Below are 14127 nucleotides of genomic sequence, written 5' to 3'. Positions count from 1 at the left end.
TGCAACTTATCTGAAGCTCCAAGAACAAGTAAGAGGGAAGAACTGTGCTTCTATTTCTATGGCCTTTTTATTCCCTGCTGTTATAAGCAATTTCCCTGCCTATAAAGTACGTCAAACTGTAGTGTGGTACTTATCAGAATGCAGAACAAATTACGGAAATAAAATGTTAAAATTTCAACCACCTACACTTCTAAACCGCATGACAAAGGAACGCAACATTGACATATCTAGCATATAACCAAAACAACCGCGATTAGTGTTTGTATAATGATGTGATGTGACGACTACCGTTTTTTCTATGCCTGCATTGTAATCTCCGTTTATTTTTTTAACCACGCTTTAACCACGCTATATACATATTTTTTCGTATATATATATATATATATATATATATATATATATATATATATATATATATATGTGAAGCCATTCGATGAGCTTGAGGACTCCTGAAGCTGATCGAACAGCTTTTACCTGCCCTCCTCGTAACATGCTCTTGTTGCGCAATAAAATTTCAATTCAATTCAATTCAATATTGTGTTATCTATTCTTCATGTTTCTGATGCATCTTTTTCTTTGGACTTGTACTCTTTTTTCCCCTGTTCTTCTCGTACACCTTTCCTTTTTTTTATTTTGAATCGAAGGTCCCGATTGGAGTCACTGACTCTGGGACCCTCGTCTGCATATTTGTTTGTACCAATCATTGCGACTTGAATTATTAATAACCTGAAACTGAACCTGATTTGCGGTGGGCCGCCTCTCCTGCCACACCGTTATGTAACCTTAATGTCTAAGAAAGGGAAAATGAAAGCCTCAGTGTCGCCTTTCATCTTATTTGTACGTTTTGATGCACCTTGTTGATGTATGTGCTATTCTCATTGTCATGCTGTCATGTATTTTTGTTTGTTAAATAAACTTCTCTAAATCGGTAAACAGTACATCGCAATTGCCCTTTGGAACGATGTGCGGGAAATAACTATGTGCTTACTACACTATCATGCGCAGGTCTGCCCAACGACCTGAAGCTCTACTGGCAGCAGTATCCATGGCGACTGGGCGAAGCCCTGTGTCGTTTTCGGGCCCTGGTGGCGGAGGCCACTTCGTACGCCTCCGTTCTGACCATCGTGGCGTTCACCGCAGAGCGTTATGTGGCCATCTATCACCCTCTCTTCCTGCAGACCACCTCAAGTTTGACGCGCGCCGTACGCATCATCGCCATCATCTGGGTGAGTCACGTGGTTATTTTGTGTTAAACCTTCGTCACGTGACGTCTGCAGCTACGTGTGAGCGAGTGGATACGGGATTCCATGTCCGACCCATCGATCACCCTAAAGGCCATGATGAGCCCTTACTGTTCTTTTTTTTTCTTTCGTGAGCGTTTGTCCCAAGGCATATGGGCAATAAAGAAAAAGTCCTTATTTAGATCACCTGCACTTTTTCAACATTGCTAGACCCTGAAGAAGACGGCAGAAACTGCCGTAATATTGATTTGCCATTATACACGGCAATCCTTTTGAGAACACATATTGCCAGGACGTAGCGTACCTAGTCACCTTAACCTAGACAAGCGAGATGACATTCTAGATCTATGCTAAAGAAAAATTATTGAACCGTTTAAGAATGACTTAAAGCTTCAAGAAAGTACCTGGGAAAGAATCTCAATGGTGTGAAAAAGATTGGTCGTTGTCCAAGGATAAAAAGAAGGAAAAAAAAACAAAACGGCAGAAGGCAGGGAGGTTAACCAAAAAGTTTCCGGTTGGCTATCCTACATGAAGGATTAGGGAAGGGGAATATAAAGATGAGAGAAAGAGGGGGGGAAGGAAAAGAAAAAAGGGGGGAAAAAGTGGGAACTCTACCACAAGTCATAGGCGTTTGCGCAACCCCGTCACCCTCAAAATGCAGAATAGTGGCTTCACTGCCTTTTGGGCTGACGAGAGATGGGGACGCTGTCGTAGTAGCAACTGCGCGGAAAGTGGCCCATCGTTCAGTCGTAGCAGTGCGTTGGAAAGTTGTTTCTCCGAAGCAAATTGAATAAAATGGCGTAGAAAGTGGTCGCTGTGTTCTTCGGTGCCGCAAACGTCGCATGCCCACCTGTCAGTCATTCCAATTAACGTTTATATGCCTTCGTGAAGTCAACTCCCAACCAAAGCTGATAGAGAAGCGACGCTTCGCCTAACGCTTTTATTGAGCTGTAGCTGAACCTTCTTAGCAGCCCAGGCCAAACTATCCGACATGTTGAAGCGTAGAAGCACAGGAACTGTGAATAAAAAGTACGCATCTATTCCATTTCACTAAGCTTTCCACCTTAGAACACTAAACACATTGAATCGGGTGCTATACACTGAGGTAAAACTGTAATGACGCAAAGAAGACGGGGACGAAGCGAAGACACGAACAGACAGTCACGGGCGCCAACTTCCAACTGTTTATTATCAGAAACCGCGCCGACTTATATACGCTGCCGAACAAGGTAATCACATAACAGAAATTGAGACATCGCAGAACTAACAATTCATCATGTGCCATAAATACAGAGACAAGGCATGCGCCGGAACTGCACTAACGCGATCGAACTATGTAAACATGCCAGCACCTGTGAACACGTGCCAACCCTAGTGAGAGGTAAAAAGAATATCGCACATTCTAAACTCTACATGTCTAAATGCTATCTTTCAAAAAGATAGCTTCTTTCTCGCTTAGATCGAGAGATGGGGCACTAACGCACTGGCTACCTGCCTTCTTTATTAGAAACGCTTCAATTGTCTCCCTTTCAGTGCGGCTGTTTGCTCTCCTAAGAAACGTGGTCTGGCTGAAGTGTGGCGCACAACCACAGCGCTTGCAGTGGTCTGCCAAGGGCCCGCCCATGTTGCTGCTAACCGCCAAGCGGTGCTCCCTTGCACGATCGTTGAAACACCGGCCTGTTTGGCCGATGTACACCCTACCGCAGCTTAGGGGGATATTATATACCACATTGCTGACACACTCGGTGTATCGCGTGGCGTGCTTCGTGGAGCAAGCAGCTGGCTGCTTATCCGCCATCAAAGGGCAAATCCTGGCCAGTTTGCATGGAGCGGAAAATACAATGCGCACACTATATCTGGCTGCGATCTTCTTTATATTGTGCGAGAGCCGGTGAACGTAAGGAATTACGTGCGTACTCATTTTTTCTTTTGGCTCCTGCACTTTTCTTCCACGTTTCAACTTCTGCAAGAGGCTTTCGCACACACCCGTGATAACGGAGGGAGGAAATCGAGCGTCTTTCAGCCTGTTAATCTGATTACTAAATCCCGTAACAAGACGGTGCTCACATGACTTAATCAAAGCTGAATTGAGGCATGTGATAGCTATGCCTCTCTTGATTAGCTTAGAATGTGCGCTGTCATACGGCAAAAGGCTCTTCTTAGTCCTAGGGTTATACATCCAGCACAGGTGGTCCTTCGTGAAACTAAGTTTAACATCCAGAAATTGAATGGAATTGTCTTGAGGCAATTCCGAAGTGAATTCTAGTCCGCCAGATTCCTTTAAAAAGATGTTAGTTAATTTAGCAACAGCTACGTCAAGGCTAGTGTCGGGTAAACTTAAAAACACAAGATAGTCGTCAACATATCTGTAAATCTTAACAACACTGCTGTTGTCGGTTTTGGCATGAATGCGTCTGTCAATGGATGAAAGAAAGATGTCGCACAAAACCGGGGCCACAGATGAGCCGATGCAGGTGCCGTTTTTCTGAACATAATATGAACCGTTAAAACACACGATGGTGGAATGCAAATAAAATCGTAAAAACTCTAAAAATTGATCCGTACTCATCCCAGCATAGTTCTGGAAGTCTACTTCACCCGACGCCTCGATGGACTCGCGAACTGCATCAAACAGACCACTCTGCGGTACGGAATAAAATAGGTCCTGCACATCAAAAGAAAAAGCAGTCCTGGCGGTTGCCAACTTGCCTTGCGCTAGATCTTGTACTAGGTCTGTCGAACTGCGCACCAAGAACGGGTCCTGTACGTCCAGCTTGCCGAGGCATCGTTGCAGATAGCTGCTGACCTCGTCTTGCCACGTCTTCCCGTCCCCGTCTTCTTTGCGTCATTACAGTTTTACCTCAAGTTATGAACCAACTAGCTCAGCAACAAGCCCTGTTGACCTATACACTGAGTTGTGGAGGGACTGCCTGTTTAACGCTTGTATTGACATGCGTGCCCTTTGCTCATACGATCAGGTGGTGTCGCTGGTCAGTGCCATACCGTTCGCCGTCTACACCCGGGTCAACTTCGTGGACTTTCCGGTGGGCTCGGGTCGCGTCGTGCCCGAGTCAGCCTTCTGTGCCCTACCGATGGACACGACTGCGGTCAGCCTTCCCTTGCTGCAGTGCTCGACGTTCGCCTTCTTCTGCCTTCCCATGACACTGATAGCAGTGCTCTACCTCAAGATAGGAATGCGGCTAAGAAGCCAGCCGGGACCCGGGCAGCAAGGGAGGCATCAACGCAGACCGGTGCACAGAATGCTAGGTGAGGATTCCTCCTAAGTAATCACTTTAGACGTCCGCAGGGCTCACCATTAGAGAGGAAGGGGGGAGGGGCAAAGTTTGATCGCGGCATTCCACCCCCCCCCCCCCCCACCCCAACGGCTGAATCGGAAAGAAAATAGGCTTCACAATGGACGAAAAACTGAAAATTAAACAATGACGTGCTGCTCACAACGGCCTGCCTTTGTTTCTCGGCTTTCCGGAGGTACACATTCGAAGCAAACCGTTCTTAGAATGCGACATCAGAGCTCCTCGGCCGCCAATATGGTCAAAAACCTTCACGGCCATAACCTTGCACATTAAACAGTGACGGGACAAGTCCGACTGATTAAAGATATGGCGATGACGTGTCTCCCCCACCCCCTTTTAAATGATTAGGAGGTGGCTGCCCCCCCTGCCCTTACTGCCCACCTGTGCGAAAGCTTACGGTAATGACTGTCCACACTATGACTTTCATGAGAGCTGACGCTTGAGCGGCCAGAAGGTGTACATGCGTGACGGAAAGGCAACGTAGCGTTACATAATTAATGAAAATCCTCCGTTTCTGCGGAGCTTAATTCTAAGGCAATGCACGTAACATTTCTCCGTAAGGCTCTAATGTGTAGAAACTGACAGTAGCGCAAACACAGAGTATTGCTTCCAGTGGCGTGTGCACAGGACCTTCAGACGTGATAGCTTGATAGCTTATAGCAGGTAGCATCTGTTTCTAGGACGACGTGGAATGCAAGAAAAAACAAAAACATCAGCCCATGTTTCTTCCTATCTTTATGATCTGCGTCGGCCTTGTTTCTGTTGCGCGCTGCCAGAAGCGATCACGACTAGCCAACTGGTCCACCAGAACGTCTTAAGCAACTTCACGCATAAATAACCAAATATGAAGATTTTCATATCGATTTTCATTAGGGCTATTATTAGGGGTATCTATATGTGCTCGGTATTCCCACTTAAAGGGGTTTATTCAGGGCTTAATCACACCAGTTTCCTCACCTTTGTTTTGCACAGTGGCGGTGGTCATCGCGTTCTTCGTCTGCTGGGCCCCGTTCCACACCCAGCGCCTTTTGGTGGTGTACGTCAGCCCCAGTCAATGGACTACGGGCCTACGCACCCTCAACGAGGTGCTCTACTACACAGCCGGTAGGTACCCTAGTAGGCCCGCGTGACCCAGGGTATGCAGGCATCGTTGATGTTTTCACTGCCTAAAAGATAAAGGAAACCGTGAACGTGCGCTGAGACATAGTACCAAAAGTACTTAACGCCAATATTGACGAGAATAACTGAAGGAAACTGAAAACAATTGGTATTGATGAAGGGCTTGTTTTATTTGTTATACGCAACCTAATGAAACGAACAAGTGAAGACATGGAAAGTGTACCGGACTATCTATTTGGAGTCTTTAACTGTAGTACAGTAATTACAATATAAATGTAAAGAATAGTGGACGAAAAGACAACTTGCTGCCGGTAGGAACCGAACATAAGTCTTCTAATAACGCGTCCGATGCTCTACCAATCGAGCTGCGGCGTCGGTCACTTTCCCGTCTACTTGATTGGGTATTTCTGTGCGTGTCAACCTGGTAGTGTTTGCTAGCGCCTCTCGTACCAATGACGGCGAGCGTAGAACACTCTTTTCGGCCAGCTGACGCCACGCAGTACGGGAAACTCGGTATATAACTCAGTAGTACGGGAAACTAAGAATATTTTAAAAAAGTAAATTGGTTGCATAGTTCCGTAGAAGGTACTCTTCTCAATTTTGCAAATCTCGCTTTCCTGGGCAAATTCTGGGTCGTGCAGCAACACTGAAAAATAGACTGAACTGCACTGGCAGAGTCTGACAGCTTACAGCAAATCCGCGTTCTGTACGCCAACATAGATAAAGCATAAAAGCAATGTCGTTGCGTGATCTCCTGAGTATCCTTATCTTCATTTGCAGGGTGCCTCTACTACTTCAGTGCCACCATCAACCCTATACTCTACTCACTCATGTCCGTCAAATACCGAGAGGCGTTCCGAGACGCCCTCTGCACACTGTCCAAGACCAAACAGCGCCTATCGGCTGGAGAGTTCGACGCCGGCGCCACTGTCGTCATAGTCGGTGCCGGCCACTCCATTCTGGACAACACGCGACTGAGCACGCTCAAGCCGTACTCCATCGTCCAGCGTGTGGACACCGAGGAGGCAAACGTGGACGCCGCCGCGGACATAGCGATGCGAGCCCTCATCATCCAGACGGTGCTCCGCGTCAGGCCTAACCAGGAGCTGCCATTGACACCAACGAAGAGTGAAGCTGATGACAAAGACAAGAGCCCCATCAAGGAGATCTCCAGTGACAAGAGTCCCCTGCCTTCGGAGACGGTGGTGTGACTTTCTCCTTGGTGATTTGTAAACGAGGAGGCCATGGCATCGTCGAGAATATTCATGTCCTTGAGCTCAAGGACGGATGTACGCTTTACCGCCGTCCATGAGGACCGAAATGTGTTCACAGTTGTGGAACCTAGCTCCGCACTTACTCACGCTGGAGCGCAGCTAGTGTTCAGCCCGGCGATTTCTACCCCTGCTGTGTGAGTTCCAAGTCTGTTGAGTGCGATCTCAAAGCAAGCTCATGCTGTCGCTACGATCTTGAACATTGATCTTGAACCTAGTCACGAAACGGCATCTCGCGGGACTTCGGGTTTTCAAGAGGTGCTAACTTCATGCGAAGCCTACGTACACCCGCAGACTCAGAACAGCTACTCGAGGTCCGCAGCGCTTTGTGCCAGCTACGATAAGCAGGGCTGCGACCACAAATCAGATGGACGTCCTTCCTGTCCAGCGTAAACGGCTATCCATGCCATATCTGTCTCTGTGTGGAAGAACTTGCGAGCCTCAGTAACTTTTGGAGAAGTCGTCGATTGCTCAAAATAGGACGGAAACTTTAGCAGATATGCTCTTCCGCTGTGGAGGGGACGCTAGATCACTGAGCAGTCACCTCGAATGTGTGTTCACTTTCGGCCAGGTAGCGGCGCAGCAGTCTTCAAGAAAGTTGTGCCTCCTAAAGTGCTTTTTCGAGCACATTTGGGTGCGCGAAGTTGCCACGTCCCTTCTATAGCTGGGCCAGCCTTTCGAGTGTCAGGAAGACCAATAGCGATGCGGCTTCTACCTGAAACGTCAAATACCTGGTGGTGCTTGGCAGCAGGCTTATCTTCTGTATGCCACGTTTATGAATCGTGAGGCTGCTAATATTGCGGCTATATACTCGTGTACTGGAGTGAAATACAGCTACCGACCAAAAATCCCAAAAGGTCAAAACATGGGACTACTCATTTCTTTCTTTTGACAGTATTGATGCTGAACTTTGACGCGAGGGAACTCGCACCGACGAGAGCTGCTCCCTTTGTGTCCGTGCTTAGTTACTCAACGTGTGGCTCAAAGAAGCAAGGAGGACTATTATGCACTGTGCTTGTGGGCATCCTAAAGTTCGCAGACCTCGTTCACCACCAAGCCACTAAGTAAAAGGACACTCGAGAGCTGTGGCTTGCCTTCAACCTTTCATCTCTGAGTGACGAGCATAGTGCTTCGGAAGTGAATTCGAAACGAACGTCAAAGTGCCAAAATAAAAAACCCTCACTGTGCGCGGTTGTGCAAATGTGACCAAGTTTGACCTCGACGAAAGGTCTTGTTAAGGACATCTGCTGGACCATAGTCTGTTAACTCTTCAGCTCTTCAACATGACAGTGATACGACGGAACGTCCCCACCTCACCTCTTGAAAGCTCGAAGCCAAGGAGGATTAAGTGGTTCTCCCTGCATGCGCGCAAACCACTGGCCTCAAGTCACCGGAGAGCCTCAAGTGACTGTCGGAACTTGCGAAAACGAAACATTTGTGGACCCTTTAGCGAGATGTTTTTGTTTGCACGGTGCTGTTAGTGCAACCGAACATGTGATGGACGACCGAACAGTTGGTGCGACACGTGTCGTTTGGTATCGCTTATGCATGTGCATTGAGAATGTGTTGGTAGACCTTTTAACGAAAGGGTCGAAACAACGTCGCCTATGAGCGCTGCAGAGCATTGTCATGTAGCATCAGGCCCTCAGTGACTGGGCCTAAGTGACGGTGGTGGTTTTACCGACCCAGAAACCCTGCCTTTTCTAGACAATGGAAGCATGGGCACCATCACAAGAGCATTTACTTAGTGTCTACTCTAACGTGTAAGCACTGATAATAGTGTAACTTGAGAAGTACGGTCGTTGGTGGTGAAGACATCCACGGTGATGTGCGCATGCTTGGCGGAATATGTTCAACATTCTTTGGGCGTGAACATTTAAGCAAGATGCGCCTCGAGTGTTACTACTAGTCTCACGTGACCCAATAGCTAACTGTATAAAGAAAGACGTCGAGCTTATTTTTGTGTTCAGACTTGAAACCCCCGTACCACAGAACAAGTGGTGCTCTATACGTGGACTGTGGTTGACGTCACCTACGCGTCAATGTAAATACGAGACCTGAACAAAAGTCTATATTCCTGGTAACAAGTCAACAGCCGATAAAAAACACTATTAAACGTGCGCACTGCCAACTGTAGATACACAGCGTGAGGTAGATTTCAAACTTCGGCGCGAAAAAAAAATCTGTGGCGATTGCGTCCCCACTGCTCATGAACACATTCCCTATAGACAGATCATATCTGCGAAGTATCACTACAACCTACCGTATTGTACATTATTAGTCTCTAGCAAACGGCTGATCCAGTCCTTTGACCTCCGCGAAACATTGTCTGGACATAATGACGCGCCTGGGTACCTTGCGCCTTTTTCTGCTTTGTCATCACAATCGAGACAACAAGTCCTGCTTCTTCCCGTTGCGCGTTCTTAATATGGCTGCGTCACTCGGTTAGGTTTCTATTATAATTCTCAGTTTCAGCGTGCATATTGCAAAATAGGCCATTATTCGGTTTCAACGAACACTGCAGATCAAAACGACTAATTCTTTTTTGCCGCTTGAAAGGTCATATGCTGTCATGCGGTGCTTTTTTGCCAAGTTTGCCTTATTCAAAGATGGTACGAAAGGAGCATCTGTCAGAGCCTTCTGTTTGTTTCAAGCTTTAATTAAGCTCGCTGCACTTGTGCAACGGCTTAGGCCTGAGGGCTTGCACGATTTCTTTTGAAGTAATTCATTCTGACGCAGTGCTGCTATCTTAGGTTATTATTCTTCAAGCCAAAAAAACAAGTTTTCTCAAATGTTTTTCACTCGTTGTAATGTTAACAGCATCAGCACTCGTCTACCGAAAATCCGCTTCTTCACAGCGGTGGACTGTTTCCCACTTTTAAGGTATTTCATAACAGCCGGCGCTTCATGTACAAATATAATTTCATCTACGCATTAATTTTTTTCCAGTAGCACAAGTGGTTTGTAGTCGCTTCGGTGACTTGTGACTTCTCAGCTAGTGCGATCAGATGCTCGTTTGTTGCCCGGGAAACTATAGCCTTCTCTGTTTGAGACAGCAGCCTTGTATTCTGCATGTAGAGGTGCTTCATTTGTGCCTGAATCTTTCGTTTCGGTGTAATGGGAGATGCCAGAAAGAAGGTGCGCGTAACCCAGGCCAGGCTGCCCCTTTCTAACTGTGGAAGCCTGTCTATTTCTCTCTCTCTCTCTTTCTCTCTCACACACACGCTTACGGAACGTCGAGAGTATGTTGGAAGCCCGTCTAATCGGGATGAAACGTACTAAAAGAAAGGACCTGGACACCCACCAAAAGGATTTTCGAAAATGATTAGAACGTTTCGTCTCCCATGGTACCGACGAAAAGTTAGTATATCTTATTTTAAAATTAAAAATTACACCATCTCCCGCTAAAGGGGACCATGAGGCGATGCGAAGCCGGAGCACTTGCACGATCGCGTTCCGTTGGCGTTCGTTGGGCATGCTACCGACCTCGCGTCGTGGAACGCGAAGAGGAACACTACGCGCGTCGTGCCTTCTCTCTAGCCTGGCCGTTAATTCTCACAGGGCGAGCGGGGAACGCGGTCGACCAGCGCGCGAGAGGGGGGCAGCGTAGAAGAGGAGAGAGAGTGGGAGGCGACGCGCATGCGCTGGCGCTCATCGCGGCGCTACGCAGGAGAGAATTTCGGCATGTTGAGCCCGCATTTCAGAGGCGTCAACCGAAGCAAGTGCTGGACTGAACGCGCGCAGCGCTCTACCACTTGAAGGAGAGGAGACTGAAGGAGGAGAGTAGCGCATGCGCCGCGAGAGCAGAAGCGAGAACGCAGGAGAAGCGCAAGCAGGTGCTGGGAGAGAAGTGGAGAGAGTAACGCGCGCCTGTTGAAGAGAGAGAAGGAGGAGAGTTGCGCATGCGTAGTGTGAGCGCGGACGCCCACGCCGCGGGACATACCCCTGAGCAAGAGATGCTTCGCATCTAAAAAGATCCCCGCCCATGCACTTCGTACAGATGGCTAACCAGCGAAGCTGAAACGTGCAGCCCCTGTGTTTTTCACGACACTTCACTAAAGTCTTTATGAATCATTGGTTCCATCTTTGTGAGCCTCCTGCTCCTTGGGAGTACGAATAACGCGTGGCGGACCCATTTGACACTCGTAGAGAAACTGCTGCGCGCACGCTCGTCTGCGACGGGGGACAACAAAATTAGCACTGGCGCAGCCAATCGCGCGGCTCTATTTTTTTGTTTTTATTATTGTTGCACTCGCAAAGTCTTCGCACCTGCGCTCGCTCCCTCGGATGCGTAGTTCCCACTAAACCGCCTCGGTTTATGAGAGAGTGTAGCTACGTCATCTACCTACTCTGCAAAGGTGGGTTGCTCCAGAGGAGTTTCTGCGCACTCACGGACCGCCAGATTTTCCCACCTCCCAGCTACATACAGTTTTGCTGTGAAACCATTTTGGCAGGCGCCCAGATCCCTTCATTTAGTAAACACATAACACACACTCATCGTCGAAACAAATTCGGCGCCAGAGCCCTAGACTACAAATGTTTGTGTTTCTTTTTTCATCAGCCGTGTGAACTAGATGTCGCTGAAATCTCTCTTGTTTAATCTAGGGTCGTGTGTAGAATAGAGAACTGAACAAGTGGATGACAACCGAGAATGTATTAACGCACGCCAGATCACTTCGTCCTTTTGCCTCCTCGTACGTTCCTCTACCGAAAACCTCGTGTCGCGTTTCCAAACCTTCCGTTGGGATTCCTGTCAGTTCAAGATTGACTATGCGTTTGTACAACTCGGGCCACTCAAAGACAGCGAGAAGAGTCATCTTCTTAATTGACAGACCCGCATCAATTATCCTTTATTCCTGGATAATTCAATTTGTGTAAATTTAGACCTCACAATAGCTCGTTCCAAAGGCTGCAGTACTTCTCCGGTCCTGTTTATTATTATGAGATCGTGAAGTATTCAAAAATTGCTGATTACGGCTCACATGACTGCGTTTCCGTAAAAGTCATTTTAAATGTTGAACTCTGCTGCCCCTGTTTCAGGGGCAGCAGAAATCAGGACACATGTTAACTCCTCATGTCTTTTCGCCAATCACAGAATAACATATTTAGTTTTTCTGTGAGCACAAAGGATAGCTAGTTCAATTCTCCACAATCCGAAACTTTAACTTCCTTGCAACGGGTATGCTTCTTTCCTGGTTAACCTTTCGCCCTTTATGTCGTACCTGACTGCACTCCCAGTTTCGAGTTGGCAAAACTACTTTCTCACTTGCCATTTTTTCAACAACCTGTGCTATTCGTAATCATTATGGGATAACTTGGCGATTACCGCTTGAGTGACCAATCGCGATCGACGAAAAGTCCTATAACGGCTCAGCTGTTTGTACATAAACATGTCGTGTACAGTGCGCGAGCGTGTGGCATCTATTCAGTGCATTTACGCTTCCGCGTCGTAACGCCAGTTGCCTTACGATATCATCCTTGCTATAGCGAACGACCTACACTGCGTGTCACGCTTAGAGGTTGTATAAGCGTCATTTTAAAACTCACGACACTTGACAATTACTAAGTCTGCAGATTTTTCTTTTAAACTTGTCTGGTAAAAAGTTAGACGACCACGTTTATTATGAAAGAGATGTAACGTGGTAGATAATTTACCTTGTGTAGATATCGATAACTATCTTCAAGCGTGACACCAGTGATACCCACCCTCCCCGCTGTAACGGTTAAAGCTGCGGTGTTTGTTGTTCACCTTATGCCTATAAATTGTTCTGCATTGTTGAGGTCGCTTATTATTGAATGTTTTGTGAAGTGTATGAGAGCTTTATGGTTGTCCCGCCTAAAAAAACCACTGAAACTTGAGTCATCGCACTGTGTTCTTATTTCGCTCTTTTTGAAGTATTACGACGTAATCACAAACGTAATACTGTCTTTCGGACTATACGTGGTGTAAAGTACCTGTACTCGTTGAAGCATACAAGCTTTGGCGATGAACTAAGTCTGGTTTGTGCCGTGCGGTTTTCTCTCTGAGTCATCAAAAATGCGATTGTTCGGCCCATAAATCACAGGGCCACCAGAACAATTACTGCATTTTGACATTACAATGGCCACAGTGAATTAGCAACGTTCCACCGAGTACTCCTGAAGAAGCGTAGTCTTATGTACTGAACTTGTTTATTACCTGAAGACATCCATGGTTTTATATAGGATATCTTGAAGTCAATGTACACTATCTTTCGTCTGTGTTGCTCAGGTCATGAAAGCGTTGAATGCTCACTGGAAGCCACTCGCTAAAGTGCATGTCTTTCTTCGTCCCCGTTTCACCCTTTAACCACTGATTATTCCGTACGGCTATGAAAGTCTAAAATTTAAGAGTCGCATTTAGACTGAAGGCACGAAATTTGGATTTAGACTTGCCCCGTTTCAGACAAATGTACCTGACAGCACTCTACGTTCGATGTCAATGAGGTGTGCTCAAATTTCATAGGCTCTTTTTCTTCAAGAACGAGACCTTCGTTAGAAGCCTGTGAACTATATCAGAAGAATAGAGCACATGGGTGCTTTTGCGCAAGACCACCTGCCATTCAGAAGTATAGAGGTCAGTACACCTGCCTGGCATGTGAAGTATTCATTACTCCTCCTCCAACTAGTTCACTGCGGTACTCGAAATGTAGCTGTGTAAATCGGTTCCTATGCTGCAGATAGTTGAGAGTCTAAATCTGGTCAAAGCAATTCTGATAACGAACATTGTTACAGGCTCAATTTGTTGTGTCCTCAGAATAACAATTAGATTTAAGTGCTCATTCGGCAGATATCCTCAAGTAAATGTCATGCATGTGAAGGCGGCGCAAACATTGATTAAGAGGTGTCTAAATGTTGTGCAAAGGCAAACCTTCCCTGTGAATGATCTGTCACTATAAAGATGACTCTTGCCATTGCCACTTTGTTGTCGTTTTGTCGATGGGCCAAGGTGCTTGTAATTATGTAAAAAAAAACATGTAATAAAGGTTGTTCACGTCTACCTTTGGTGTCTTATTCATTTGTCAGCTACCCTTCGTGATAACGAAGATGACGTTGCAGTGAATGCTATCGTCAATATTGTTCAGACGACCGTAATGATCCCCTCTTTGGGCATGATTTCGCCCATTAAATAGTCAGATACCTGTCACCTATGCATCCTGTCAT

The 14127-nt window shown here is 46.7% G+C and overlaps 1 protein-coding gene across 1 annotated transcript in view; it reads left to right on the top strand.

The window, feature by feature from the left end:
- LOC119401695 (neuropeptides capa receptor) overlaps nucleotides 1-13877 on the top strand; it is a 34096-nt gene extending 20219 nt beyond the window's left edge. Inside the window, exons 2-5 of the mRNA XM_037668618.2 lie at nucleotides 1006-1226; nucleotides 4220-4508; nucleotides 5528-5659; nucleotides 6455-13877. Coding sequence (XP_037524546.1) covers nucleotides 1006-1226; nucleotides 4220-4508; nucleotides 5528-5659; nucleotides 6455-6885 — 1073 coding nt within the window. The 3' untranslated portion in view covers nucleotides 6886-13877. The remainder of the gene's footprint in view (nucleotides 1-1005; nucleotides 1227-4219; nucleotides 4509-5527; nucleotides 5660-6454) is intronic.
- Nucleotides 13878-14127: the final 250 nt, after the last annotated feature.

Source organism: Rhipicephalus sanguineus, chromosome 8 (genome assembly GCF_013339695.2).
Source record: "Rhipicephalus sanguineus isolate Rsan-2018 chromosome 8, BIME_Rsan_1.4, whole genome shotgun sequence".
NCBI lineage: Eukaryota > Metazoa > Arthropoda > Arachnida > Ixodida > Ixodidae > Rhipicephalus > Rhipicephalus sanguineus.
The sequence above is the reverse complement of the archived record's forward strand: the minus strand, read 5'-3'. Positions and strand labels throughout refer to the sequence as shown.